Source organism: Protopterus annectens, chromosome 10.part0 (assembly GCF_019279795.1).
Source record: "Protopterus annectens isolate FY-2018-M chromosome 10.part0, PAN1.0, whole genome shotgun sequence".
NCBI classification, from domain to species: Eukaryota; Metazoa; Chordata; order Ceratodontiformes; family Protopteridae; genus Protopterus; species Protopterus annectens.
The window spans coordinates 236,656,403-236,684,288 of NC_056744.1; the positions used below are offsets into that span (position 1 = coordinate 236,656,403).

At 35.0% G+C, this 27,886-nt stretch overlaps 1 protein-coding gene across 1 annotated transcript in view; it reads left to right on the forward strand.

Moving 5' to 3' along the window:
- The window catches only part of LOC122813039, a 145,147-nt gene extending 131,132 nt beyond the window's left edge, over window positions 1–14,015 (forward strand). The window contains exon 5 of the mRNA XM_044085149.1: window positions 12,786–14,015. Within this exon, the coding sequence (XP_043941084.1) occupies window positions 12,786–13,153 (368 nt within the window). The 3' untranslated portion in view covers window positions 13,154–14,015. The remainder of the gene's footprint in view (window positions 1–12,785) is intronic.
- The last annotated feature ends 13,871 nt before the right edge of the window (window positions 14,016–27,886 follow it).

Here is a 27,886-nt window from a genome sequence, read left to right on the forward strand (position 1 = left end):
GATTGCCATACTTTAGCATGCATATTATTCAAAATGGTTACCACAATGATGTCCTGTATATTTTTTTAAATGCATAGATTTTTTTCAAACATCAGTCCAAATGTTATTATCCTAGTTAGCATGCCTAGTTAGCATTCAGTGCAGTCCTCCAAAAAACTGCTTATTTTTCATTCTAAAAGTTGGCTGTGCAAATGACAACATGTATATGAATGCATTTTACCAGTAGAGTGAAAAGAAATGGCTTTTGCAGGGCAGTAGGTCTGTCTACATCCCATATGCTCCCCCATAACGATGTAACTTAATTATACAAGTCATTGTCCATTTTTTTTAGTCAAAGTCAGTTTTCTAAGTCTTCCAACATAATTAAACAAAGTCCAGATAACATACTACTCAAGGATAGAAGCCTTACCAAAATCTCCACTGCCTACAAGCACTCTTTAGTGTGGAATGCATCATTAGAGAGACCTGGTTAAAGACCATTGCAAGCTGCCCATCATGTCAGGGTTTCAATGCCTATCACATGGTCAGGCCTACCACATTAGAGTAAAGCAACAAAGGAAGTGGTGTCTCCATAACTTCCACTTTACTTGGTCATTACTTAGAACTCCTCCAACTTACTATTAACACAACCTCTTATTGTATCATAGCAAACTATAGGACCCCTCTTTAACCCCCTCAGTCCATACAGCCTACATGTCTCTATGTATTAGGCCAAACACCATTCTGTTAGGAGACTTCAACTTCCTCCTCCATAAAGTGTGGTGTGTATACATTCTCAACTATTTATGCCCAAAGAGTTCTGGACTTCAGCAAAGCAAACATTGTGTACTAGTTTGTCCATCTCCCAACCAAGGGCAATTAAAATCCTGGATTTGGTCCTTACCAGTATGAGACAGCTTATAACTTCTTCCCTGGTCACATCAGACAACAAGTTTATCATATTTACCATAAGACTGAAACCTGGGACATGTTCCAGTACTTTGTTATTCAGGGAATATGAGAAGGCTGTCTACTAAATTTGACTGATGACCTGGCTAAATTCAAAAGACACTTCTATCTTCATGACCCTACTGCATATGCAGAAGCCTTCACTGCCATATTTCTTGTAAATGTTAATAGCTGCACATACATATCCACCACCCTCAGAAATAAATAAAATGCCAAATTCAAATCAAAGAAAGAAAAATATGAGATAAAAATAACCACCCAGTTAAAGGATAACCATAAATCCTTCTCTGATTATGTTAAAAATGTCAGAAACAATGCTCAGACCCACATGACTTAGCCAGCCTACTAACAGATAAACTTAGTGCAAATGTCCCCACCATCTCTCCTCTACTGTTCTAAGGTAAATACCCACACATATATCCCCAATCAAATCTTCCAAAAGCAAGTTCTTAAGGTATTATCTAAGACCAAGAACAGTACTTCTGTGGGCCAAATAGCATAACAGGCTATCTAATGGTCAGCCTGAAACATGCCTTGGCTGACCACTACAGGAAATCTTCAATATCAGCCTCAAAACAGACCATGTCAGATGAATGGAGGACAGCAGCAGTCATTCCCTTGCACAAAGGTGGGGCTTCAATAGACTGAAGTAATTGTAGACCAGTAAGCCTGACTAGTCTTATCTGTAAGGCTATTGAAAAGGTCATTATGGAATTAATATAAAAGGATATAGGTAACCTACACACTTTTCACCCAACCCAGTTTGGATATGCCAAGGGCAGGTTTTATTAGATAGTAAACTCATTCACAAATGGATTCCATGAAGTTCGGATTGGTGGCTATATCTCCTCCAAAAGACCTTGCACGGGCAGTGTGCCACTCCTCTTTGACATTTACTTCTTGGATGTCAATGCTAATATTAAGTGTTTGTGGTTTATAGGTTCATAAGTGTTTACTAGGTTAATGACCACAAGGGCCATTTTAAATCTAGCCATGCATCCTAAATCTCTAACAAGTTCTGATACCCTTGATAAGTGTAGGCATGGGCCTGTGAGATGAGCCATTTACAGATTACCTGTTTGCATTAGACATAAGTGCCAAACCAGGGATGAATTTCCAGTTTTCCATCCAATACATGCACTTGAATTGGGTTAGGAAGGAACTCTACTTTACATGGATGGGTAGCCTGTTCCATAGACGAGGTAGTCTCTGGGATACATACCTATGTCTCCAGCAGGTCTTGTTTATATCACAGGCAAGGTTTAAGTCTTTAGAACATGTAATTCTGGTGCTGTTTGTTTTGTGGATATGCAGGAGGTCCATCAGAGTGGGGTCTGATAATGCCCTGTATGCCAGGCATAGATCTCTCCTTAAAAGCCTGTAGGAGACATAATACAGGGATAGGGCCTTGAGGCAGTCTGCATAGGACATATTACTTATGCCCTGTATTTTTTTAGTGAGGAACCTCTGTGGACATTCCAGTTGTTGGCTATACCTGGTTAGGTACATACCAAAGGAGGCATTGTACTCAGTGATAGGTCTGATAATGCCGAATACAGTGGAACAATGCCGGATACAGTGGAACAATGACTTCTTTGGACTTAGATGCCATACCTTTGTTTATAAGTTGCACAACATAGAATGATTTCCTCACCACTGTAGACACGTGATGATCAAAGGATAGATTACTATCTATTTGTGTCCCTAAGTCCCTGACTACTGGGTCAACACTAAGGGGTGTGTTTTCAATATGATAGATACCAGTGATGAATGAATGACTTCCCAATGGGAGACTATTATGCATTTCTTGGCATTTAGTTTTAGTCCATGGCTCTGACACCAGTTGTCTGTCTGTGTCAGTCCCTCCTGGAGAACATTTGTGTCAGTGTGAGATTCAATGACAGCTCCTAATTTGCAATCATCTGCAAATTTAGTCAACCAGAGATCACTGACATTGGCCTTGACTTCTGAGAAGTAAATGCCAAAAAGGAGCGGTCCAAGGACTGATCCCTGAGGGACTCCACTTGTGACTGGCCTTTTTGTAGAGGTGAACTCCCCAGTTCTAACTTCCTGGGTCCTGTCTGTGAGCCAGTCGGCTATCCACTGGGTGACATACAGGTGTGTACCGAACCTCTTGAGTTTGTCAACAATGCCAGAGTGAGATATTCTATAAAATGCCTTGGTCAGGTCAAGGTAGGCAGTGTGAACGATTTTGCCCTTATCCATTGCTTTGCTGACCTTCTCAAAGAAGTCCACCAGGCTGAGAAGGCATGATCTGCCCTTGACGAAACCAAACTGGTTGGGTCAAGTGTCTGGATATTTACTATATCTCTATTGATCATCTCCATGATAATTCTTTCCATGGCTTTACATATAAGACTAGTGAGACTTATGGGTCTGTAGTTTCCAGAGTCTGTAGATGGCCCACCTTTGGCAAAGGAATGACTGCTGCCTTTCTCTGTTCATGAGGCATGAAGCCTGTTTGGAAGCTACAGTTAAATAGTAATTCCAGAGGCCCTGATAGGTCATGTTAGTTTGCAGATGGCAACAAACATGGTGCCATCCGAAACTACCCATATTACACTAACATCCTCCAAGTGGGTCTGATCCCAACAAATAGCTGATGTCAAAACCATGGACTAAAACTAAAACTAAATGTGAAGACGTGTATAACTGCATCCTTAGCAAGGACGACTCCCTTTGTAAATATCACATTAACAAAATACTTTTGAAAATTGATACCATAGTCAGGGATCTGGGAACCTATGTAAATAATGCACTGTCCTTTGATCACCACAAGTAAATCCTTTTTCACTGCAGAGCTTATATTTAAAGGTATTGCATCCAGATTCAGGAATGTAATTGTTCCACTATACTCAGCACTTATTAGGCTGATCATTGAATTTAATGCACCTTTCACTAAGTACCTCTCCAAACACCTTTCACAAATGGAATGACCACAATGTTTTTGCACTAAAATACCCAAGGACCTAAATTGTATTTTAATATAATTTGACTGAATGGATGGGTAATTGCAAATTCACTCCAAGTTTAGCATCCTTTCCCTATTTTGCAAAACCTAATACACATTCGCAAATCCAGTGGTATCAAACAATTGCTCAAGGGAACACCAACAACAAACAGGTGCATAGAGTGGTGAACTAAAGCAACTGGTAAAACAAACACCACACATGAAGCCAAAATCCCACAGCAGTCACAAAACGAATCAGTATTCCAGTATTCCAAAAAAGATAAAAAGTTTAATGACAAGCACAAAATCCCAGCAGTAAACAATACAGACAGTAGGTAAGCGCTTTCGTCTGGCCCAATGCAGACTTTATCACAACCAAAAGTATTTAACTTCGCATCCTTTAAATAATTACACCAATTAATAAGACAGCCTTTTCTTAAAAAGACAAAACATTAAAAACAACTAAATAACTGAAAAATGTAAAAATACTTTCTTTAAAGTGTCGAAGCCCTTTCAACCAAAATAGGCTTAACAGATACATGTTCATTCATGCCAGAGGGCTGGTCAGCATTTAAACGGAGTTGCCACTTCAACTCAGGCTTCTCAATCTGGTTTGACCAGTTACCCCCCAGGCATTTTTAACCACAACCTCTAAAATGCCAGATTTGAAGCCAGAAAATACCGGGCAAGTAAGAGTGTGCTTAAAAAGGGCATTGTTGTAATTCTGTGTACTAATAGCATATAAATGCTCATATATTCTCTTCCTAATTGCCCTCTTGGTCTTACCCACATAATAACCGTTGCATCCCATACAAACACTCAGGTAAACCAGACCGGGAGTATTACAATTACCTCCTGCTAGTCTAACGTATTGCGGGGGTACCCCCACCCACATTTCTGTTGTGTTCACCAAATATCTATAATAGTTACATCTACAACATGACCTGGTTCCCTTACTGTCCTTAATTTTGATAGGGTGTTCCAACAAACATTTTAAGTTACTTCCCACCTTATATGAAAAGGTGGGCCTGTGACCCAACAAACTAACAAGTTCATTATTACATTCTAAGATCACCCAATTCTTGTTTAAAACATCTCTCACCTTTTTACCAAAGGTGCCAAATTGTGTCACCATAGTTTGCGAGAATACAGCACTCTCAACTATGTTCTGAACCTCAGGTTGATCCTGTCTCAAATGAAGGTCATCCTGCCCCAGTAGTGGTTTGAACTTGGTACCCCAGCCATCAATAATTTCCACACTGGTCTGGTAAACCCAATTCTCAGGGTAGCCTCTTATTATAAACATATGGCTTAACTTGCCTAGTTCCCTTTTCAAGTTATTTAATATGGAACACATCTTTGCTCCCCTAATCATTAGTCCCCTGAAAGGTGGATTAAAAATACTTTTTTTCTTTAATCCTACCTGGTTCCCCATGTGCTCGGTCTTACCTTTGAACAGAATTTTAAAATTCAATTTTCTTATATACAGTTTGAGATCAATTAGAACATCAGAAATGTCAAGTTTTTTTTTTACCAGGGACAAACATAAACCCCTTTTCAAATAAAGAAAAATGTACTTCATTAATGGGAGTGTCCATGTAGTTGAAAATGTTAAAGCCATTTAAGCTTAACAGTTTGCCCCCAAAACTCGAAATAATCTGATTACCTATACCAGAAATATCTAGTATCTGTTCTGGTTGTGGTTGTTCCAATAGTTGTTCCACCCCCTCTGGGGTCGCCCTCTCAGGGTCTGTTGTCCCCTTAAAAATTCTGCCTGTTCCTATTCTGGTTAAGAATCCGTTCTGATCTCCTAAAGACCAGGAAATCTTGTTCAAATACTTCGTCCACCTCATGGTTACAATAAACTGTCTGAGCATTGTCGTCACCCCCCCCCCCTCAAGGTCGTAACTTAGGGAACCGGTTTCTAAATCGTCATTGCCTTCCCTGATGCCGTCACCATTACCCCCAGATAAGCTTCTTTTTGTTTATATTCAATTTCATCCCTTTTTAACTTCTTGGTTTTCCTAGTAAATTGTATTTTAATATAATTTGACTGAATGGATGGGTAATCGCAAATTCACTCCAAGTTTAGCATCCTTTCCCTATTTTGCCAAAACTAATACACATTTGCAAATCCAGTGGTATCAAACAATTGCTCAAGGGAACTCAGTCCATTCTGCAAAATATATAAAATACGTTGGAGGAACAGGTTTGTATCACAGAGAATACTGCTCCTGTGGAACCATCTTCCAGTTAACATAAAGGAAAGTACTTCTGCTACTCTTTTCAAATGTAATTTGAATGTATGGATGGGTAACTGCAAATTCACTACAAGTTTAGCTTCCCATCCCTGAAGGTTAGAGGAAGCTACAACATTATCATTGTTCTGCCTTTTCCTGGGTTATTTTATACAAAACATGAGGGCTAAAAATCACCATGGGAATCTAAAGCTAGGCTTCTTAAGATCCACACAGATGACTAGCCTGGCAAATACCAGTGAGCCTATGAACCTATAAACAATAATGTCAGAAAAATCCTGAGGCTGTGCTGTCTTACATCTAACACAAGCATCTGTGCTCCATTGATCTGTATTCCTCCTTGACTATGAAATAATCAACCTTTGAAAGTTCATTACTTCTAGCAAACTGATTGGTTAATTAAGCCCAGGGAAATTTTGAAGAGCTCTGTATGGAACAAATTCAACCGGGAATCAAAGGAAGTACATTAGAAAGTTTGTAGGCTGTACATACAAAAAATAATCGAATCCCTCATTTAAAGAAATGATGCATGATCAGCAACATTCTTCACATTTGTTTTCACAGTGGATGTTGTACAATAAAACACTGGGAGTCAGAAATGGTTTGTGGCAAAATGGGGCCATAAGCAAAATAATGGATCCCCACACACACTGTGCCATGTTCCCTTTAGTTGTCTTCCTTGCCCCACTTACTGCAATATTGTATGACAATGATCAATATCTGATAATCAATGACTGTCTATCTACTAATAGTAGCTGGTAGGTGCATGACTGGTTTTATTTGACTGAAATTTGCATAACCATTTGCTATCCAAAGAAAGAAGTAAGTTTAAGTCATTGGTGGTCTACATTCATTTTTATCCAAGATTAATTTCAGAGTTTTCTGTTTATCAATAATGTGTTTAAACTCATTGGGCCAAAGGGAATCTTTACACGTTTTAGTTCCATAGTAGTAGAAAGCAACACACAGGACAATAATCATGAGGGAAGGTTAGGTTTTCTGTGAGATATATTGATTTACATTTAGAAGAAACTAACTTATCAGTTATTTTCCATTCTACTATGTTTATAGCAGCAAGTATGGAAAAATACAGATTTGATTTATAAACTCCACCCATCTCATATGTTAACAAAATGTCAGCCAGAATCATTTGATTCTGATGGGCCTCAGCTTTCTCTCTGAAGAGTTGAAATACTGAAAAGAATAAAAATCTGTCCCATTATTGTCTATTTTTAAAATTCTTCAAATTATGTGGTAAAAAGTATAGAAAAATACTGAAGTTAAAATATCACAGGTGAAGGTGGCTTCTCTAACTGCAAGAAGTCTCACCAATAAACTCAGTGACATAATAGCCTTCCTCTGCCTAGAATACAGGTTTAATCATTTGAAAGGTGTATTGCAAATTCCATGATCTGATTCCTTTCACTGTTTCTGGTCTGATTGCATAGGTTATGGTGTTTCAATCATTGTAAGAAAGAACCCTATAGCAGTATGCCAAGAAAAAAATCTCTTGATCATAAAGTGCTCAAACAATGATTATCATTGGTGGTACTTAATATAGCAATACAGGAATCTACTGTTCATCATTTGTATCCTATGGAGAACAAGATTTCCTGACTAAACAATGCAGATGCAATTCTTATGGGGATTTTAACTTTTCAAACATTATGTAAATTCTCATCATCAAGTAAGTATGCCTAAGTATTAATCAACTTTGTGGATTGAAAGAATTTGCAAAAGAAAGCGTGCAATGCAGCAAGGGATGACAGTGACTTAAATATTGTGCTAAAAATCCCAGGATCTCTGCTCCCAATGAAATCTCAAAGCTTAAGTAGCTGAGTCCAAAGAGATTTAAAAAAAAATGAAAGTGTAAGAGTAGAGTGAATATTGAACACTAATGTTCTCCTTTATGCGTCTGTGTTCATAGTGAGTCCATGCACCACCAATGCTGGGAAGGGGAGGCCCTCCACCAGCCCCAAACTTGTACATACTGTGATTGCCAAACCCAAGAGAAAAGGGAATACTCCATGAAATGGCCGTCTCAGATATAATAAGTGTAAGTCTGGATTTTGGGGCATTTGGTTTCCACATTTTAGGACTTGGCAATGTGAGTCCTGATATTTTAAACAGTTAGATTGCTCCCAGTTCATGGCTGTATGCTTTGTTATAAGTACATATTATTAAGTCTCCATCTTTAATATAAATTTAAAGTCACTCTCAGTCATAAATAAATCAACCAGCCATGATCGTCCCTGTAAAAATTGTAATGCATTAAATGGTATACTTAGGAAAGTAGACTGAATCGAGATCCACCGTGACCCAAATAAGTCTGCCCAGGTAACTGTCAGTGTTGGCATTATTAATTCTTGTATTTTTTAACACATATTGTTAAGATGCGCATATGCAGGGAAACTGAAAGAAAATCATATGAATCACAAAACTAATAACATATATAACAGATAAAATAGGTACTACTTAGTACTAAATAGTGATAAATAAGTCTGTATCATGTCTATATGTTAAGTAAAATAAATAAATATATTGCATGCAGTACAAAAATGCCAGTCTTTTCTTTTGAAGACTTCCAGTTTGAAAACATTGTTGCAGTATTATTTAATGAATGAATTAATTAATTAATGAATAAAAAATGTCAATGTAACGTATTGCTAATAAGCAATGAAATGAATTGTTTACCCAGCCACAAGACATACCATTTATGCTATTCAGAAATATTTTGTGCAAAGTTCAAAATAAGGAAAGAAATGTATGAGCATTATACAGAGAAGGTGACCATCCCATATATTGCTACAGATGTGGTAAGTGTTGCCACAGTTGAAATTAAAAACTCACTTTTTGTGGATCTAAAAACAAACCTGCTCAATTTCTGTACAGGATCCGGGAAAACTCAATGAACAACATACCCATCATATTAAATGAAATGTTAGCATTTAGACAAATGCCTGACTTACAGAGACAGGCTGTAATGGTACCCATTCATAAAGTTGGAGGGATTCATATCTGACCCAGGCAATTTTAAGCTCATCAGTCTAACCAGCATTCTATGTAATAAATGATAGAGTAATAGTTCCTATCCAAACATTACACAGGAGGTCGACTACTATTAGTTATATAACAGCAGGGGTTTGCTAATTGGAGATATTGCCTGTTGAATCTTGTAACATTTATTGAAGGTGTAGCAGCTGCAATTGGTTGAGGGACTGGCAGCGCATCCTGCTTCCATCGACCTTGCTAAGAATATTGGGACTATTCTGCTTAAAAGCATTACTAAAAAATGGTAATAAAATAGAAATTCGGAATGGAGTCCATATTTTTTATTCATACCATTATGTTCAACCATTACAGCAAACTTAAAATTTAATTTTGGTGGGAAAGATATTCCAACTTGCATCATGACCATAGCATCACTCAATCTATCCCGTAAACATATTTTGCATCCAGTAGTTTCAGACCAGCAGAGATATAAAAATGAAAAGGGTGTTCTTAATTCTAAATTGCATTGATCAGAAATAAAATAAGGCTCTAGAAATAATGTAAGCTGCTATTTCTCTAGCTCTTTCCATTAAACACACATGTGCATTAGCAAATTCAGATTTGGTGACGTGTACACCATTATCGCCAGCTGTAGTGAATTTCACTCGTCTATAGTGGCTGAACATTAAAGATCATCACTACACTGAATATGCCTATTACACAAAGGCAAAATTAATTATGTGACCTGGGTACATGTTTACAGGGAGTGGGTATAGGACTGATGCTTTTGCATCATCTGTTAATCTAAGATGTGCCTTAACTCTCTTGAGGTATCTTTTTAGGTAATGTAAGCTTCACTGAAGTCGGAAGTCCATCTGAGATATAGGTCCTTGCATCTGTATCCACATTATTAATCATCTGCATTATTTGTGTGTGTGTGTGTGTGTGTGTGTGTGTGTGTGTGTGTGTGGTATATGTGTGTAGATATATATATATATATATATATATATATATATATATATACATATATATATATATCTGTATATTTTATATGTATGAGAATATTATGAAAGTGTGCAGAATCATTGATTTAAAGTTGAAAAATGGCTACACGTACACACACACACACACACACACACACACACACACACACCATTTTCAGTAATGGGTGCTATCCCTAATCCTAAAGCTGCCCCTTCCTTCAACCCTAACGCAGTACCTTACCTTCATAAAAACCTTCCTCTAGCACTTCTACTATTCAAATAAATTTGAGGCTAGTGTTACGGGGCAGTTTCATTTTAATATCATGAGACAATAAAGTTTTCCTTTCTCAATATTATTTCTTTCAATATTGTTTAGTTTTGGTTTTGTGTATGTTTGAACTTTTGCCAGTTTTCAATTCAACATTAAATTAGTTTAATCATGCACAACAGAACCATGTGTGTGAGTGTATATATATATATATATATATATGTGTGTGTGTGTGTGTGTGTGTGTGTGCGCATTTGTGTACACACCCAGACACACACACACACACACACACACACACACACATATATATATATATATATATATATATATATATATATATATATATACACACACACATATATATATACATACACACACACACACACACACACACACAAATATCTATCTATATATATATATACATATTTATTTATATATATATATATATATATATATATATATATATATATGTGTGTGTGTGTGTGTGTGTGTGTGTGTGTGTGTGTGTGTGTGTGTGTGTGTGTGTGTGTGTCTGTGTGTATATATATACACACACACATATACATGAAAGGTAGAAAACCCAAGAGGGAATGAAAAAATAGTAGAACAAAAAAGAATCACAAAACCTTGGAATACTTTTCTTCTGCTAAAACAGCCCTATATCTATTAACCCCAGCTAATGAAAATTATTTCCAAGAGAGGAAAGTGTTTCCTTTCTCTGTATTATTTCATTCGATATTTTTTCTTTTCAGTATTGCATTTGTTCGAACATTTATTGTTGCTGTTTTCAATTCAACATTAAATTAGTTTGATCATACACAACAGAATCATTTATCTCTCTCTCTCTCTCTATATATATATATATATATATATATATATATATATGTATATATATATGGATCTACTTTAGATCACTGAAATCCCATTTCACTGACTTTCACTTCACTGAGACCAAGTCACCTAAATATCACAACACTGATAACTACTTACTTATCCTTTTAACAGAAACCAGACAATATAAAACCAAACTAAATGGGGGGCAGCACCCCCTACACACCCCCTAACTATATATACTAACTCCAGGATTGCACTACAGTGGGGAAAAGAGCATATACCTTTTACTTGCCTCACAGTACTGTACACACTGCCACTACTGCTGGGAAGTCTATAGCGTACAATTCAGTGAAATGAGATTCAGTGAAATTAATTTTCAGTATTTTTAAAATTAAGTGATTTGGTCTCAGTGAAATGAGATTTCAGTGATCTAAAGTAGACCCATATATATATATATATATATATATATATATATATATATATATATATATATATAATGTATATACATATACACAAAAGATAGAAAACTCAAGAGTGAATGATAAATAGTAGAACAAAAAAGAGAGAATCACAAAATGCTGAATGTATCTCTACCAGTAAAAAAACCTTTATCAGTTAATCTCACAAAACTGAGACCAAGTTTCATCTTGGTATTGCTACTGTTAGGAAAAAGGTTTTAGTAATACAATGTGCAGGATAAGGGTTAATGGCAGGGGTGGAGTTAAGGTTATGGTTATGGCTAGCACATATCAAGTGGAGTTCATCCCCATGTACCATCTTACTCATGTGTGCTAACCCTGTCTATAACCTTAACCCTGCCTTTAACCCTAACCCTAAACATTACATAACTGAATATCCTTTCCCTAACAATACCACTGCACAAAACAAAAGGAAAAAGAATATGCTCAAAAGAAAACATGCGCAACACTGAATTTATCTCAACTAACCCTTACTCTAATTCTAACCTGTAAGCACTTGGCTTAATCACAGCTACTAATAGTATAAGACAGTCTCACACATTTTCCCACCCAACACTTTTTCATTCATTCATTTTTCTGCATACTAATGCTTACCTACATTACATAAAACTAAACTCAACCATATGTGTTTCATTGAAATGAGCATTCACTCATTTGTGCATTATCACTTTTTTATCACCACAAAAATTATTCTACCAAGTGTGTATTCCACTATTGAGTATACCCATCTACATCTATATCTATATCTATATCTATATCTATATCTATATCTATATCTATATCTATATCTATCTATACACACATACACACACACACACACACACACACACACACACACACACACACACACACACACACACACACACACACGTACTTACTCCACATGAACACACATTCACACATATACGTGCTTATTTCACATGAACAAAATTGCCGTGTTTATTTATCATTATAATTTTCTGAATTAAAAAGCAGAAGCACTAGCAGTGCAATTAAATGAGATAACATATTTCATGATAACTTTTACTCACTGACTTGTTTTTATTTCTTTAGGAGATCTTGAAATTAATGTACAAATGCAAGGGTATAGCTTCATGCTGGAAGTACAACCAGAGGGAGCCCATGAAAAATTGTTGCACACTCAGCAACAAATAAAAAACTTGAGTCTTGCAACTAAATCAGTGCTTGCTGCAGGAACAACGCTACAGGAAATGATTAACTATGTTCTACAGAAAGAAGAGGAACTTACTGACAGAGTAAAGAAAATGGACTTAGCATACCAGGACAAGGTACGAGTAGAGAGTAACTTAAAAGAAAACCTGCAAGAAGTGAGGAGAACAAAGCAACTGTCAGTCCAATACAGAGAAACTGCCAATCAAGTCCTGGCAGAAATGGCTCAGTTAGCTGACATAACCATTTAAATCAAGCAAGATTTTTACTATTCAGATAAACACAACATCCATATTATTATGAAGCCTTCCACAGTGTTCAGGATGAAATGTGAAACATTTTTGTTGTACATACTAAAATAAACAGCACAGCTATTTTCATTGTAAATGCTTACTTCTTGGAAACACTTAAAGGTTTATGAATCAATGTATCATTCTTACTAAACATTGTCATAGCCTGCAATTATTCTAAGAACAAGGAGTTCATTAATGCATATTTAGTGTAATATAAACAGTTTGCTCTGTTTCTAATGAATTTAGATCAACATTTTCTATCTAGGGAGATTACATTATAATGATGGAAGGGATTCAATCTACTTGGTTGTGATGAGAGGAAAAGAATTTCACAAAATTCTTATATTTTCTGGAAACTGCATCATCAATGTAGCAATCAACTTTTCTGGCAAAATATTTAACTAGAATTTCCTAATGCAAAATTCTTGACTTCCTGTTAGATTATAGTCAGTCTATGTTTTTCTACTTGATTAATTAATTATATTGTAAAGCCTAGCAGTACTCTATGAGCAGCAGATCAGATTCCAATACTAAGGAAAATTACAAAATAATTTCCTTACAAAAGTACATTTATTTATTTATTTTTAAAGTGTAATTGTCTTAAATTTGATTTCTACTATAAATAAATCTTGCAATGGAATTGCAGATACATTGTCTTGATTTCTTTTGTAACATTAATTAAACAGACAAATACATACATTTTGTTGATAATTGGCATATGCTTCTTTTGTTGATCTCCATAACTACATAACATGGTATTCTTCTAGTGGTCAGCGAGTTTTCTTATTTATTCATAATAAAGGAAAAATATCCCAAACTATATATCTGTGTTGCATTCCTATGAAGGTCAGCCATGCTATTTAATTAAAGTGAAATAAAAATCATGACCAGCACAGCTGGACTATGGCAAGTTATTTTACTGGTGTCTACTTTAGTTGTTTTTTTGCAAGCTATATTGACAAAACACTCTAAACCCTAATCACCCAATTGCTATATTCTCAAAGAAATTTGATTAGATCAGATTTGTGAAAAACAAATTCCATTAATACCACTATATCTCCTTGAGTTGTCATACCTTGAAACACAAAATCAAGGAAGTAATAGCTTGTATTCCATGATCTCGAGAAATATGTATCCTGAAAGTAAGCAATTTCTATTCTAGGGGGATCTAGTGTGTACTACCATTAGATGAGGTGCTCAACGGTTCAACCTCCTTCACAAAAGATGCCTTGCACTTCTCATTCCAAGGCTTCTGCATAATGATTAAAAACATTTTTTTTGGACAGAGTCCAGTTAATGGACATTCTAACCCACGAAAACATATACCAAACACCAAACCGGATAATATTAAGATGGGTCTGTAAACTGCCAGAAGTCTTAACAACAAATTCCCAACTCTTGAGGGTCCAATGGGTTTGGAACCCATCTATACATGTGCAGTTAAGAGACATTGTTTAAGTGTAAAGACAACACTTCCTCCATATTTGGGGTTTGTACTTACCATGCATTCATATCCAATGATGACTGTGGTGGGATCTCCATATTTGTTAAGGACCATATTCTTAGTGACCAGTAAAAAAAGATTGCATAGAAGTGCAGATAATCCTAAACAGCCTATCACAGAACACTCTCTGTGTCCCCTGATAATCATGTAAGACCCTCATTGTGCTAAATGAATTCAATATAACTAAGAACTCCATTACATTTGGAAAGTTTAAGTTCCCCTCAGTAAACTGGAGAACCTGTGTGTCTAATGAAGGATATGCCTAGAAGTTCATAGAGTTCATGAACAAAATCTGTGGCAAAGAAAATGTGTGTTTCTTTGAAGATAAAGTATATTAAGTTAAAGCATTTACCCTGTGCAAACAGCATACATTGCAAGAAAGGAACTAAGTATCAGTAGTTGGCAGTTGCTGTTTTACCATTATCGAGATGAATCACATTTGATTAATAACAGGGATAAAAGGCAATGTAATCAGCATGATAACCATAGAGTTCTACACTAAAATGTGTAAATTGAATTGTTTAAAGTGTGGAAATGATGGTGAGTAATTTGTTTGATTGGAAGTAGTAGGAAATGATGACAATATGAGTGAAATGTGAATGTATATAATGGATATTGTGCTGTTAATGTCAATAGGAATGACTGACAATATGAGTGAAATGTGAATGTATATGATGGATATTGTGCTGTTAATGTCAATAGGAATGACTGACAATATGAGTGAAATGTGAATGTATATGATGGATATCGCGCTGTTAATGTCAATAGGAATGACTGACAATACGAGTGAAATGTGAATGTATATGATGGATATTGTGCTGTTAATGCCAATGGGAATGACATGGAAATGTACCATAGGTATAATCAGTAAGTGATAAATACAGTTTAGGTATGTTTGGTGCAACTAAAAAAGGAAAAGCCTTGGCTTCAAAAGAAGAATGGGAAATTGAAGTGATTGTAGGGAGCACATCATACATAGTACAAGTAAAGGGGAGAAAGTGTCAATGGAAAATATATTTCCCTGTTTGCACACTTAAATGTATCTAGTATACAAAACAGTGAAATAAACAATTATAAGAAATGAAGTTCAACACTGGAAAAGAAGAAAATAAAACATGAGCAGCTTATCCTTGCTATCATTAAATGTTAATAGCATTAAATATGAAACACAATCATTTGCTATATTTTAGAGGTACAGGCAAAATATCATATTCTATGTTTAGTGGGTGTTAGATTATTTAAATTAAAAACAAAAAGAAACAGTATAGTAAACTTAGGTGTAAAATATATGGATTTTTGGAAGTGATGAATGCTTTGGAGTGGTTTTATTGGTAGATCATAGGGAAATTAGTATAATGAATGTGACTGTCAGAGATTCAGGGTAGGTGACAAGTGTATGAATAGATGCAAGGTTTATTGTTATTCATGTATATACTAGCAGTAAGGAGAGAGTTATTTTATTTGACAAAATAAAAACATGTATATTATTACATATGGCTATTGTTATATTGGTGCTTTTAATTATGATTTCAGAACAGGAAAGAAGAAAATTTCAAGTGTTGTGAAAGTCTGTAAAGAAATATTGCAACTTTATAAGCTTAAATAGGGACAGAAGCAATGTACACCTATAAGAAGGCAAATCTGAAAACAGAAACTTATTTATTTTGCTTTCTAGTACAAGCAAAAAAGTAGACAGTGGTTTTAAAATGGTGGGTATAATGGGGCATGTGGCTGGTTTGCATTCACCAATGAAGAGGGGAATGTCAAATAAGAAAAAGTTTTAAAAATGAACTGGATTTTGTTAAAATGTAAAAGTCAGACAAAATATGAAAGAAAAACTATTTAAAGATCATTAGATTATGAGGCAGTTTATAAAGGTAGAGTGGTGGTTAGAATTTAAACACAAGTATAAGCAAGTGTATATGAAAGTCAAAAAAATGAACAGCATATGAGTATTAAGGACAAGTATCCTGAGTAAGTTAGTTTGAAAGGTGTTAGATGGAAGAGATCTAGCGTGTATGAGAAAGAGGGATATTTGTGAAATAAAATTAGGATGAATGATATGTTGAATAGACAAAAGTATTTGCTGAAATGTAAAAGATAAGAAATAGCTTATTTTCTATGTAAAAAAGGATAACTGTAGAAGTGATGAAAGATATATAGGATGAGCAGGGTAAAATAGTAAACGTACAACACAACCCAAAAAAAGTAAACAAGTACTTCAAAATGCAGGAACTGCAGAGCAAGGTACACACAAACTTGTTTTCCTTCAGGAACACCAAAGCAAACCAGTGGACTTTCTGCACAGTTTGTTTACTTCAAAATGCAGGAACTGCAGTGCAAAGTACCACACAGACTTGTTCTCCTTCAGGAACACCAAAGCTTTAATTTACAACAAATAAGCACTTTTGTCTCAAATTAACTTTAAAAGAGACTTCATCAGAAACAGTGTATTGTCAGCACAACTACATTTAAAATACAAATGAATAGTGACTTAATTTCCTCCTGCTAAACAGGAAACGAAAATGTTAAAGTGGCAGCACATAAAAAACAGTCATAATATATATCAATATTTAAATAGTTACATAAAGGGACCCTATTGATTCATATAACAAATAATTACACTTTCTCATACTGCATGATAATACTATCCAATTTATAAACAGATCTTAATAGCAATAAATAAATAAATAACAGTCCTATATGACATAAAAAGCCCTATCATGGCATAAAATGTATTTCTAAGATGAATTCATAGAATAAGTACCTGTATAAAACCTTACTATGTAGCTGTATAAATATGTAATAGATAGTATATATATTTAAAATAAATTTTATAATATATATATATATATATATATATACATATATATATATATATATATATATATATATATATATATATATATATAAAGAATAATAAACAAGATTAATCTGCTAGTGTCTATCAAGTGACTTTATTTTTAATAAACTGCTAATAGACACATTGGCATTCAGACCCGGCCAATACAATGAATTCAGATGAAGCTGCCAGAAAAGTTCCAGTTTCTCTCATAAGTATGGCCAAACCCCACCCCTCGTTCCATTAATTTTACAGTATCCAACACAATAAATTTAAAGCTATGCTCAGGATGTGCCAAAATGTGTGTAGCTAGGGCATTAAATTCTTATTTGTCTCAAATGGTCCTCAGATGTTCCTCAATTCTACTCTTTAGCTTACACTCTGTTTTGCCCACATAGAAACAGGGGCAACTAGATCAGAGGGCACAATATACCACTCTTTCAGTTGTACAACAGAATTTCTCTTTGAATGTAATATTCACCCCATTCATTTCTGTATTATTAGTTTCCAGAATATTCTTACAAAATTTACACATCCCGCATTTATACATGTGGCTCTTATACTGTTTATTGTTCTTAAGTTCAAATAAATTCTTCAGAGAGTGTCCCTTCCTATAAACACATATGGGCACATGCCCTAAAATTTCTCTCATCTCTCTATCATTATTAATTAAGTTCCAATTCTTAATTAAAATATTTTTTACCATAGGTGCATCCCTGTTATAAGTTGTTAAAAAATTACTTTGGTAAGATATCATTCGACTAGGGCTATCATTTGCAATGCCAATGGAAGCAATATCTGTATATACAGGTACTTCAAACTCCAGACTATTCCTATTATGTTGCTCTTCTGTACTCTTGGGCCTCAAAATAGGTAAAAAATGGCCATTGTCTTTTTTTTTTTTTTACTTCATCCATCAATTCATCAATTAAATTACTTAGATAACCACATTTAGTAAACATTACATTTAATTACATAGTAAATTACATTTGTTCCAAAAACGATTCCTCTAACTTAATCATCCTTGCTGCCCAGACAAATTGCCCCTTAACCACTGCCCATTTTTGCTTAAAAGGATGGCAGCCACTAAAATGGAGGAAGCTATTGGAGTATGTACTTTTGCAAAGAATTTCTGCCAAGAATCTCTGAGTAACATCATCCTTCTTTAATAATATGTCCAGATAAGGAATTGACTTTTCTTCTATAGTATACGTGAATTTCAAAAAATCTGTTGTCATATTAATAAACTCCAGAAATGAAGGTATCAACCCCTTAGGGCCTTCTCACAAGATGAATATATCATCCAAATAGTGGTCATAGGTTTTACATTATGGGAGAAACTGAGATTGACTAAGATATTGTTTCTCCCATTCTAGCATGATAATATTGGCAAATAGGCCCCCACAAGAGAAGACCATTGCCACCCCTTCATTCTGGAGAAAATATTCACTTTCAAATAAGATGAAATTGTTTCTTAGTATTAATTCAAGCATTCTATTTCATTAATCTTTCTTAAAAAATCCTTGAGTCAATGCACACAGTCAGCTCATCCCATATATATTTACTCAACTCCTTGTCCAAATATTTTGCCATAGGATATGTTATGAAGCCCCTAGCATCCACAATTGGTATTATAGGTGGTTGATTTAAAATTTGTGGCATTTGCGGGCCCAAAAAATAACTGGGATAGATGGAAATTCAACCAACAGGTAATGCATTTCATTAATAGAAATAAAGCCATCAATAAACATGTCATTTAGAAACTCCTTAATTTTTCTATAGGCTCCATTCATTGCATTTAAAGAGCTTTTTATGTATGTCTCAGCATTCAATATTGCAAACATCTTATTATTATAATCCATTTTGTTCATGATGACAACCCCACCCCCTTTGTCTGGCTTCATTATTCTTACTCCTTTATTATACATCAGAAATTCTAGTTCAAATTCTTCATTAAATAACCGAGTAGAAGGACAATTGGCAGCATTTATATCTTCTTTACCTTCTCTATGGCCGCATACTAGGAAGAATGAGGTAAATACGCATAATAATGATTTTAATGCTACTAATGCAACTAATGATACAAACACTAATACTTTGAATACCCCCATGTTAACTGAATGGCTTAAAAATGATTATAATACACTATGACTATAATACATTGAGAAATTTCCACTCCACTAATGTTACTTTCAGTGACCAACTTAATGACTTGGACCACTATTTACTAAAAATTAAGAAACTTCAGATGGGCAATTTATTTTTCAAAGAATGTCTGAATCTAAGGCTGTACCTAAGGGCCTACGTATGTGGTGCTATCTTACAGGATTGGTAGAAGGCTCTGACTTTCATAAACATTTATTGAAACTGTTTGACAGGTTTGGTTTCGAATATATGGGGATAGTAATAAAATACAATGAGAAACTGATTGAGACGTTAAATATAGAAGCTGCAACACTCGATAAATTATACAGAACCCTATTTTTTTCAAATAATAGATTTGACTATTGTCAAATCTTTCATACTACTGATGAACAAATGCTGAGCATCAAAAACAAAAAAACTAAGAAACTAGCTAGAGATGATAAAATACAATGAGAAACTGATTGAGACGTTAAATATAGAAGCTGCAACACTCGATAAATTATACAGAACCCTATTTTTTTCAAATAATAGATTTGACTATCATCAAATCTTTCATACTACTGATGAACACATGCTGAGCATCAACAACAAAAAAACTAAGAAACTAGCTAGAGATGAAAAGGACTATGCTAACAATCTAGCTTACCCCCCCCCCTCCATCACAAGTATGGTCACATAATAGAAAGGGAACTGAATCTTATTATAATGCAAACTATAAGAACAATGTCACTAATGATGCAGACGTATATGACGATGATTTTTTAGACGCAGAACAGTACCCACTCCTCAGACAGTTGTAGCAGATAATGAATCAGCAAAGAATCCAACCACAACAAGCGACAGGCCATTTCAACCACCATCAATTTGGGAGAGGGAGAATGAACAACAGGGGGACCAACAGGAATACTTGGAGGGGGAGACAGAGACAGTAACTACAACATTAACAAGAAATTGTTACGTGTTACCATCTTTGAAAGTAAATTGTAACTCTGAAAATGACTTTAAAGTTTATAATTTTTCAGATATTACCTTGACTGTGACCATATGTGATCTGTTAGCTAAGGGATTTACATTTGTACCTGACCATCCTACTAATTTAATGCATACCCTTATGGATTAAAAACAATATATTAGAAAGCTTAACTTAAATATTATGTTTAAGAATGTTGAACAAATAAGGGACCCCTTCAGAATTTCTAGCACCTACAACCCCCGATACACCCTGTCTTGGCAAGATTTGAAGGAGTTTGTGAGTTAGACCTTCTGGAACACTGTAAAACTTCTAATAGAAGAAAAGTTAATAAGAACTTAAATTTTAATGAAGGATTTGAACTAAAATTTCAGATGTGTAAGAATAATGAAGCCAGACAAGGGGGTAGGGTTGTCATCATGAACAAAATGGATTATAATAATAAGATGTTTGAGATATTGAATACTGAGGCATACATAAAAAGCTCTTTAAATGACATTAATGCAGCCTATAGAAAAATGAAGGGGTTTATACATCACATGTTTATTGATGGCTTTATTTCTATTAATGAAATGCATTACCTTTTCGTTGAATTTCCATCTACCCCAGTTATTTTTGGGCCCCCCAAAATTCACAAAAATTTAAATCAACCACCTATGAGACTGATTGTGGATGCTAGGGGCTCCATAACATATCCTATGGCAAAAATATTTGGACAAGGAGTTGAGTAAATATATATGTGATGCGCCTACTGTGTGCATTGCCTCATGGAATTTTTAAGAAAGTTTAATGAAACAGAATATAAGGACGAATACTTATTTATTACAGTTGATGTAGTTAACCTATACAGTGTCATACCACATGAGTTGGGCATACAATGGCTCTGAGACTACTTGCTGTAGAAGAATGTAACACAATAAAAATCAACTTGTATGAAAAAATGCTTGAATTAATACAAAGAAGCAATTTCATCTTATTTGAAGGTGAATATTTTCTCCAGAATGAAGGGATGGCAATGGACTCCTCTGTGGGGGCCTCTATGCCAGTATTATCATGCTAGAATGGGAGAAACAATATCTTAGTCAATCTCAGTTTCTCCCATACTGTAAAACCTATGTCTGCCCGCTATTTGGATGATATATTCATCTTGTGGGGAGGCCCTAAGGGGGGTGATACCTTGATTTCTGGAGTTTATTAATATGACAACCAAATTTTTGAAATTCACTTTTACTATGGAAGAAAAGTCAATTCCTTGTCTGGACATATTACTGAAGAAGGATGAAGTTAATAAGAGATTCTTGGCAAAAATCTTTTGCAAAAATATATATATCAATAGTTTCCTCCATTTTAGTCGCTGCCATCCTTTTAAGCAAAAATGGGAAGCGGTCAAGGAGCAATTTATCTGGGCAGTAAGGATGATTACGTTAGAGTAATCTTTTTTGGAAGAATGTAATTTACTTAAAGAAATGTTTACTAAACGTGTTTATCCAAGTAATTTAATTGATGAATTGATGGATGAAGTAAAAACAAAAAGGGGCAATGGCCATTCTTTTACCTATTTTGAGGCCCAAGAGTACAGAAGAGCAACATAATAGGAAAATTCTGGAGTTTGAAGTACCTGTACATACAGATATTGCTTCCAGGGCATTGCAAATGATAGCCCTAGTCAAATGATATCTTACAAAAGTAGTTTTTTTAACAACTTATAACAGGGATACATCTATGGTAAAAAATATTTTAATTAAGAATTGGAACTTAATTACTAATGATATAGAAATGAGAGAAATTTTAGGGCATCTACCCATCTGTGTTTATAGGAAGGTACATTCTCTGAAGAATTTATTTGAACTTAAGAACAATAAACAGTATAAGAGTCACATGTATAAATGTGAGATGTGTAAATTTTGTAAGAACATTCTAGAAACTAATAATATAGAAATTAATAGGGTGAATATTAAGTTCAAAGAGAAATTCTGTTGTACAACTGAAAGAGTGGTATACTGTGCCCTCTGCTCTAATTTCCCCTGTTTCTATGTGGGCAAAACAGAGCATAAGCTAAAGAGTAAAACTGGGGAACATTTGAGGAACATTCGAGACAAATATGAATTTAATGCCTTATCTAAACACATTTCGGCACATCCTGAGCATAGCTTCAAATTTATTGTGTTGGATACTGTAAAATTAATGGAATGGGGGTGATTTGGCCATACTTATTAGAGAAACTGTAACTTTCCTAGCAGCTTCGTCTGAATTCATTGTATTGGCCAGGTCTGAATAAAAATGTGTCTATTAGTAGTTTATTAAAAATAAAGGCACTTGATAGACACTAGTAGATTCATTTTGTTTATTATTCTTTATATACGTATATATATATATATATATATATATATATATATATATATATATATATATATAATTTTGCTTATAAAATTCATTTTAAATATATATATACTATCTATTACATATTTATACAGCTACATAGTAAGGTTTTATACAGGTATTTATTATATGGACTCATCTTAGAAATACGTTTTATGCCATCATATGGCTTTTATGTCATATAGAACTGTTATTTATTTATTTATTGCTATTAAAATCTGTTTAGAAATTGGATAGTATTATCATGCAGTATGTGAAAGTGTAATTATTTGTTATATGAATCATTAGGGTCCCTTTATGCAACTATTTAAATATTGATATATATTATGACTGTTTTTTATGTGCTGCCACTTTAACATTTTAGTTTCCTGTTTAGCAGGAGGAAATGAAGTCACTATTCATTTGTATTTTAAATATAGTTGTGCTGACAATACACTGTTTCTGATGAAGTCTCTTTTAAAGTTAATTTGAGATGAAAGTGCTTATTTGTTGTAAAATAAAGTTTTTGTGTTCCTGAAGGAGAACAAGTTTGTGTGGTACTTTGCTCTGCAGTTCCTGCATTTTCAAATAGTAAATGTTCTTAATGATTATGCTAAAAGAGTGTTTAAGAGTTGTACCAGTCAGAACTGCATTACATCTGGAGTTACAGAGATCGGAAAAGACATGTAGGATGTATCAGATGATTTTACTTCTATGCAGGAGTTGGATTAGGTCAAACTGCTGTAGATCAGGAAGGAATAAGTCATAAAACTTATAAAAAGATCAGAAAGGAAGCCAGACAATGTTCTTATTTCCCTTCTTTAGGAAGAGTCTGGTGGCTGCACTACCTGCATTCGGTCAGACCCTTTATTCCATTGGGTAAGAGATGGACATCTCCAGGCTAGGCAACAGCCTCATACAACATTTTTTCCTGAATAGGTAGCCATTTAGCCCATCCATTCCCCAGTGGTGTTGTCAGGTTGTAGTGAGTGGTCTTTGTTGCTGACATTGTAAAGTGGCTTACTCCTCCCCTTCTAGAGACTCCCTCCCTCATGACAGCTGTTTGCTTTCCTTGGCATGCTGCCAGCTGTTGGGTGCTTGCCTACACATGTTCACTTGACTTTGTGCCTATGCATGATGTAGCATGTGCTCCACAAATACAACATCTAGTACTCCTACAAGGTATCACTCAAATGGTGAGCTTGAGTCTCCTTCCTCTCCCTAGGATGGTTGAATTGACAGTGATCACTTACTCCCACTGTCCTTGCTAGTTCTATCAGGCATCTGAGCCACTAAATAAAATCAGGTCTTTTGGGTAGCAGTCAGTGCTGTGTCCTTCTATACCACCAGAGCTGGAAAACGACAGTAATTTTTGATTGAAGAATGTGAGTGATCAAGTCAGAAGCAAGAGAAGCAAAATGTATGAAAATAATAAAGTTCTTGTTGAAAAGAGAAAATTGGGAAATTGGAGATTTTGACTTTATGTAATGTTAAGTATAAACCAGTTACAAAAAATTCTTCAAAAGAGATATACATTTTAAGAAATTTGATAGGAAGATGTGCCCACCATTAATGAAAGACTGTTGAAAGGATTTAAAAAGGGGAAATTGATGGTAAGTTTGTAGTTTGCGACATCATAAAGACAGCTGATATTGTGGCTCGTAATCAACTATGTTATAATTTGAGAGAACATGGAATGCCAAAATCAGATTGTTAAATTTTAGTGGAATGTTTATGAGTGTACAGGGGTAAAAAGATTTGTAAGTCTGTCTGGCAGAGTTGTTGCATTAGTGAGGTGTTATTTCAGTTTAATATAAATGTAGTGATAAATGAATGATGAAAGTATGATGGCTGATTTGGTTTCCAAGTGCAAGTATTATAAACTTTAATAAGAAGTTATGTGGATGATCTGGTTTTCTGATGGTTGAAAGCAGGATATGGATTGGGGTAGTAATGGAATCTTTGACTAAAATGTTAGAGGTGGTAGGCATGACTTTATATAAAGAAAAGAGCAAAGGACTTCATGATTTTGGAGATATAGTTAGGTTTTGGAGGGCATATTATACTATGACAGAAATTAACATGTCAGGTGCATTTGTGGGAAAGAAGTAACTGAAAAACAATGGGATGTGTTATTGATAAAAGAAAAAAAAAGATAATATCAGATTGGAATTATTTAAATTAATAATTAGAGAATATATCTGACATACATGGAGATTTTTGATAAGTTAAGCTACGGTGGAGTTGTTTTTATGTTTCTTTTCATATGAAAAAATGCTGCTAGTTTTAGTATGGGAATGATATAAGGACACATCTTATCACTACTAAGAGACAGGGGTGTATAATAAGAGATGAGGGGTAGGTTAAGTGTAGTTAATACTCTGACTAAGGTTCTCAGCTATTTATCTTTGCAAAAGTTACTCTGAATATGTGCTATGTATATCATACAAGAAATGTCTTAGTACAAAGTTTATTACAAAAAGTATGAGAAATTTTCTAGGGCAGTTGATGTTAAAACAAAAAATGGAATGGATGTAAAAAGATGGTAATCTAGAAGATACCATTTGATGATATAAGTAATAGTAGACTAAATAATGGATAAATGTTATTATGTAGCTACCTGGGCAAGTATAACAGCAAGCACAGATAGATATATAGATAGATAAGTAGATATATCTAAATATATGTGTAGAAAAATATTTATATACCTATAGCTATTAAGGCACTCATGGAATGTAAACATCAAGAAGAAATGAAGCATAATGTTTGTGAGGTGGTGCAGACAATCAGACATCTTTTGTTTATTGACTGGGAAAGGCCAAAGAAGTTTTGGAGTGGTAGTAGTAGGAACATATGGCAATCTAATGAAATTAACTCTGGAGATATGAATATGACCTTATATGTTAAATATGAATTCAAATAAAAAGTTAAAGTTGATGGAATGGATATTATTTATTTATTTGTTTGTTTATTTATTTATTTATTTATTTATTTGTATTTGGTTTATATGGAAACCAAGAAGATGTTGTGAGTTGTTATATATCAGGAAATATGTTATTGCTGAAGCAAAAATTTCAGTCGTTGGCTGTAAAGTGCACTATAGGGGTTAAAAAAGAAAGTAAAATTTCTTTTGAACTTAAATTTTGTTACTAAATGTTGTGTAAGTGTGCATGTTTTCCTTATAGTTTTATCAGTAATGTAAATAAAGGATAAACAAAGTACTTTTACTAAAGCACCCCTACTCTTTTTGATATGTGCCATTGGATGTTTTACATTCACCTGAGCTACCACCATCTCTGGCAGACAGAACCTTGGCTTAACATCTCATGCAAAGGATGGAACACTCAGGAGTGCAGCATCCCCTTTGATACACTTCAGTGTCATTACTGGGAAATAAGTCCAAGCATCTCAAGAGGGAATACAATCCAGAGTCTTCTGATCTTCTAGTACCAAAGGTGAGAATGCTACCAGTTGAGTCACTAACATGGACAAATTAACTGTTAAAGTTTAAACATGTTTTTCAAAGCAGGCAACCTGTTGAGGAGTTCCATGAGAGCTGTGTGGGGAACATTGCTGCCCATAGCCTTGAGAATGATAACACAAAGGTTTGATGGCTGTTGTAGCCAGGGTTTAACAGTTTTATAGTCCCTGGAATATTGTGGGCTAGCTGCATAAGCTTAGACTGTGACTGTGATCATCCCCTTTCATCGTGTTCCATGAGCAGCCATGGCTGTTATGACCTGCCCAGGCACAATGAATAGTAGTTGCCACTTTCCTCATTGATATAACAATGGGTGCCATGTGGCCTATCAATGACCAAAACAGCCATATGTGCTTTATGTCTCTCTAGACTATGTCACTCTAAAGCTGCACCTGATCATCTCACAGTCCATGCAGCTGTTGCTCTTCCTCATGCAGCTCATGCATCATACCTGCCATCTTTACCATGGTATGTGAAAGTGCTGTATGTGCCAGGATAACTGACCTACACATCCACTAAGTGATGCCAAATGTAGTATCAGATCTGGGAATGGAGCAGACTCATAGTGGTGAGTCCTACAAACATACTTTTCTCCGTGGTGTACACATGCATGTTGGTGGCAGTTCAGGTGATGGATGTCATGTGGAACTGATTCCTGTGTAGCCTGTATGAGCTGCCTCACAGAGGATATCAAGTACCAAACAGTGGCATTATCAATCCACTGTAATGTCATTTGTGGAGTATGTGCTTCAGCCATCCAATAACAGTGTTTCCAAATTTTTCACTGGGTCATTTTAATGTGACTTGTGCATGTTGCATTCATTGTTGTCCCCAGATGACCTGCTGATGTCAGGCATAGTCTTTCCAGTGTGGTATTCTCTCCACATGTGCAAGCTATGAAACCATAAAGAGCTGGAACATATGTCTCTTACTCCGCAAACTGTGGCACACAATTTGATGCTTGACACTTCTGTAAATAGTGCATAAGCACTTACATTTCTATTACCGACCATCTGCATGCCAAACAGACACACTGGCAGTAGTCACCAGCCCAGCTCCTACATCCAAGCTGCCATGTATGATGGTCCTGTCATGCATGCTGGAAAAAGAGCATCTGTTTTACCTCTGTCCAAGGTAGACCTGCCACATGTTTATAGGGCCTGCACCTCATTCCCCTGGTTAGTGAATTTTTCTAGTAGCTGGCAAGATGTGTATATCTGTGTGTTACACATGTCAGCCAATATGTGTGTTCATGACTGCTCTTTGCTAACCGATAATTATCTGCACTTCTTCTTTCCTGCATTGTATGTCCCCATGCCTGACTTCTGATATGTTTTAAACATTCCATCGTGTCCTACAATGACAGAAGCAATAGGCATGCTATTGCCTTC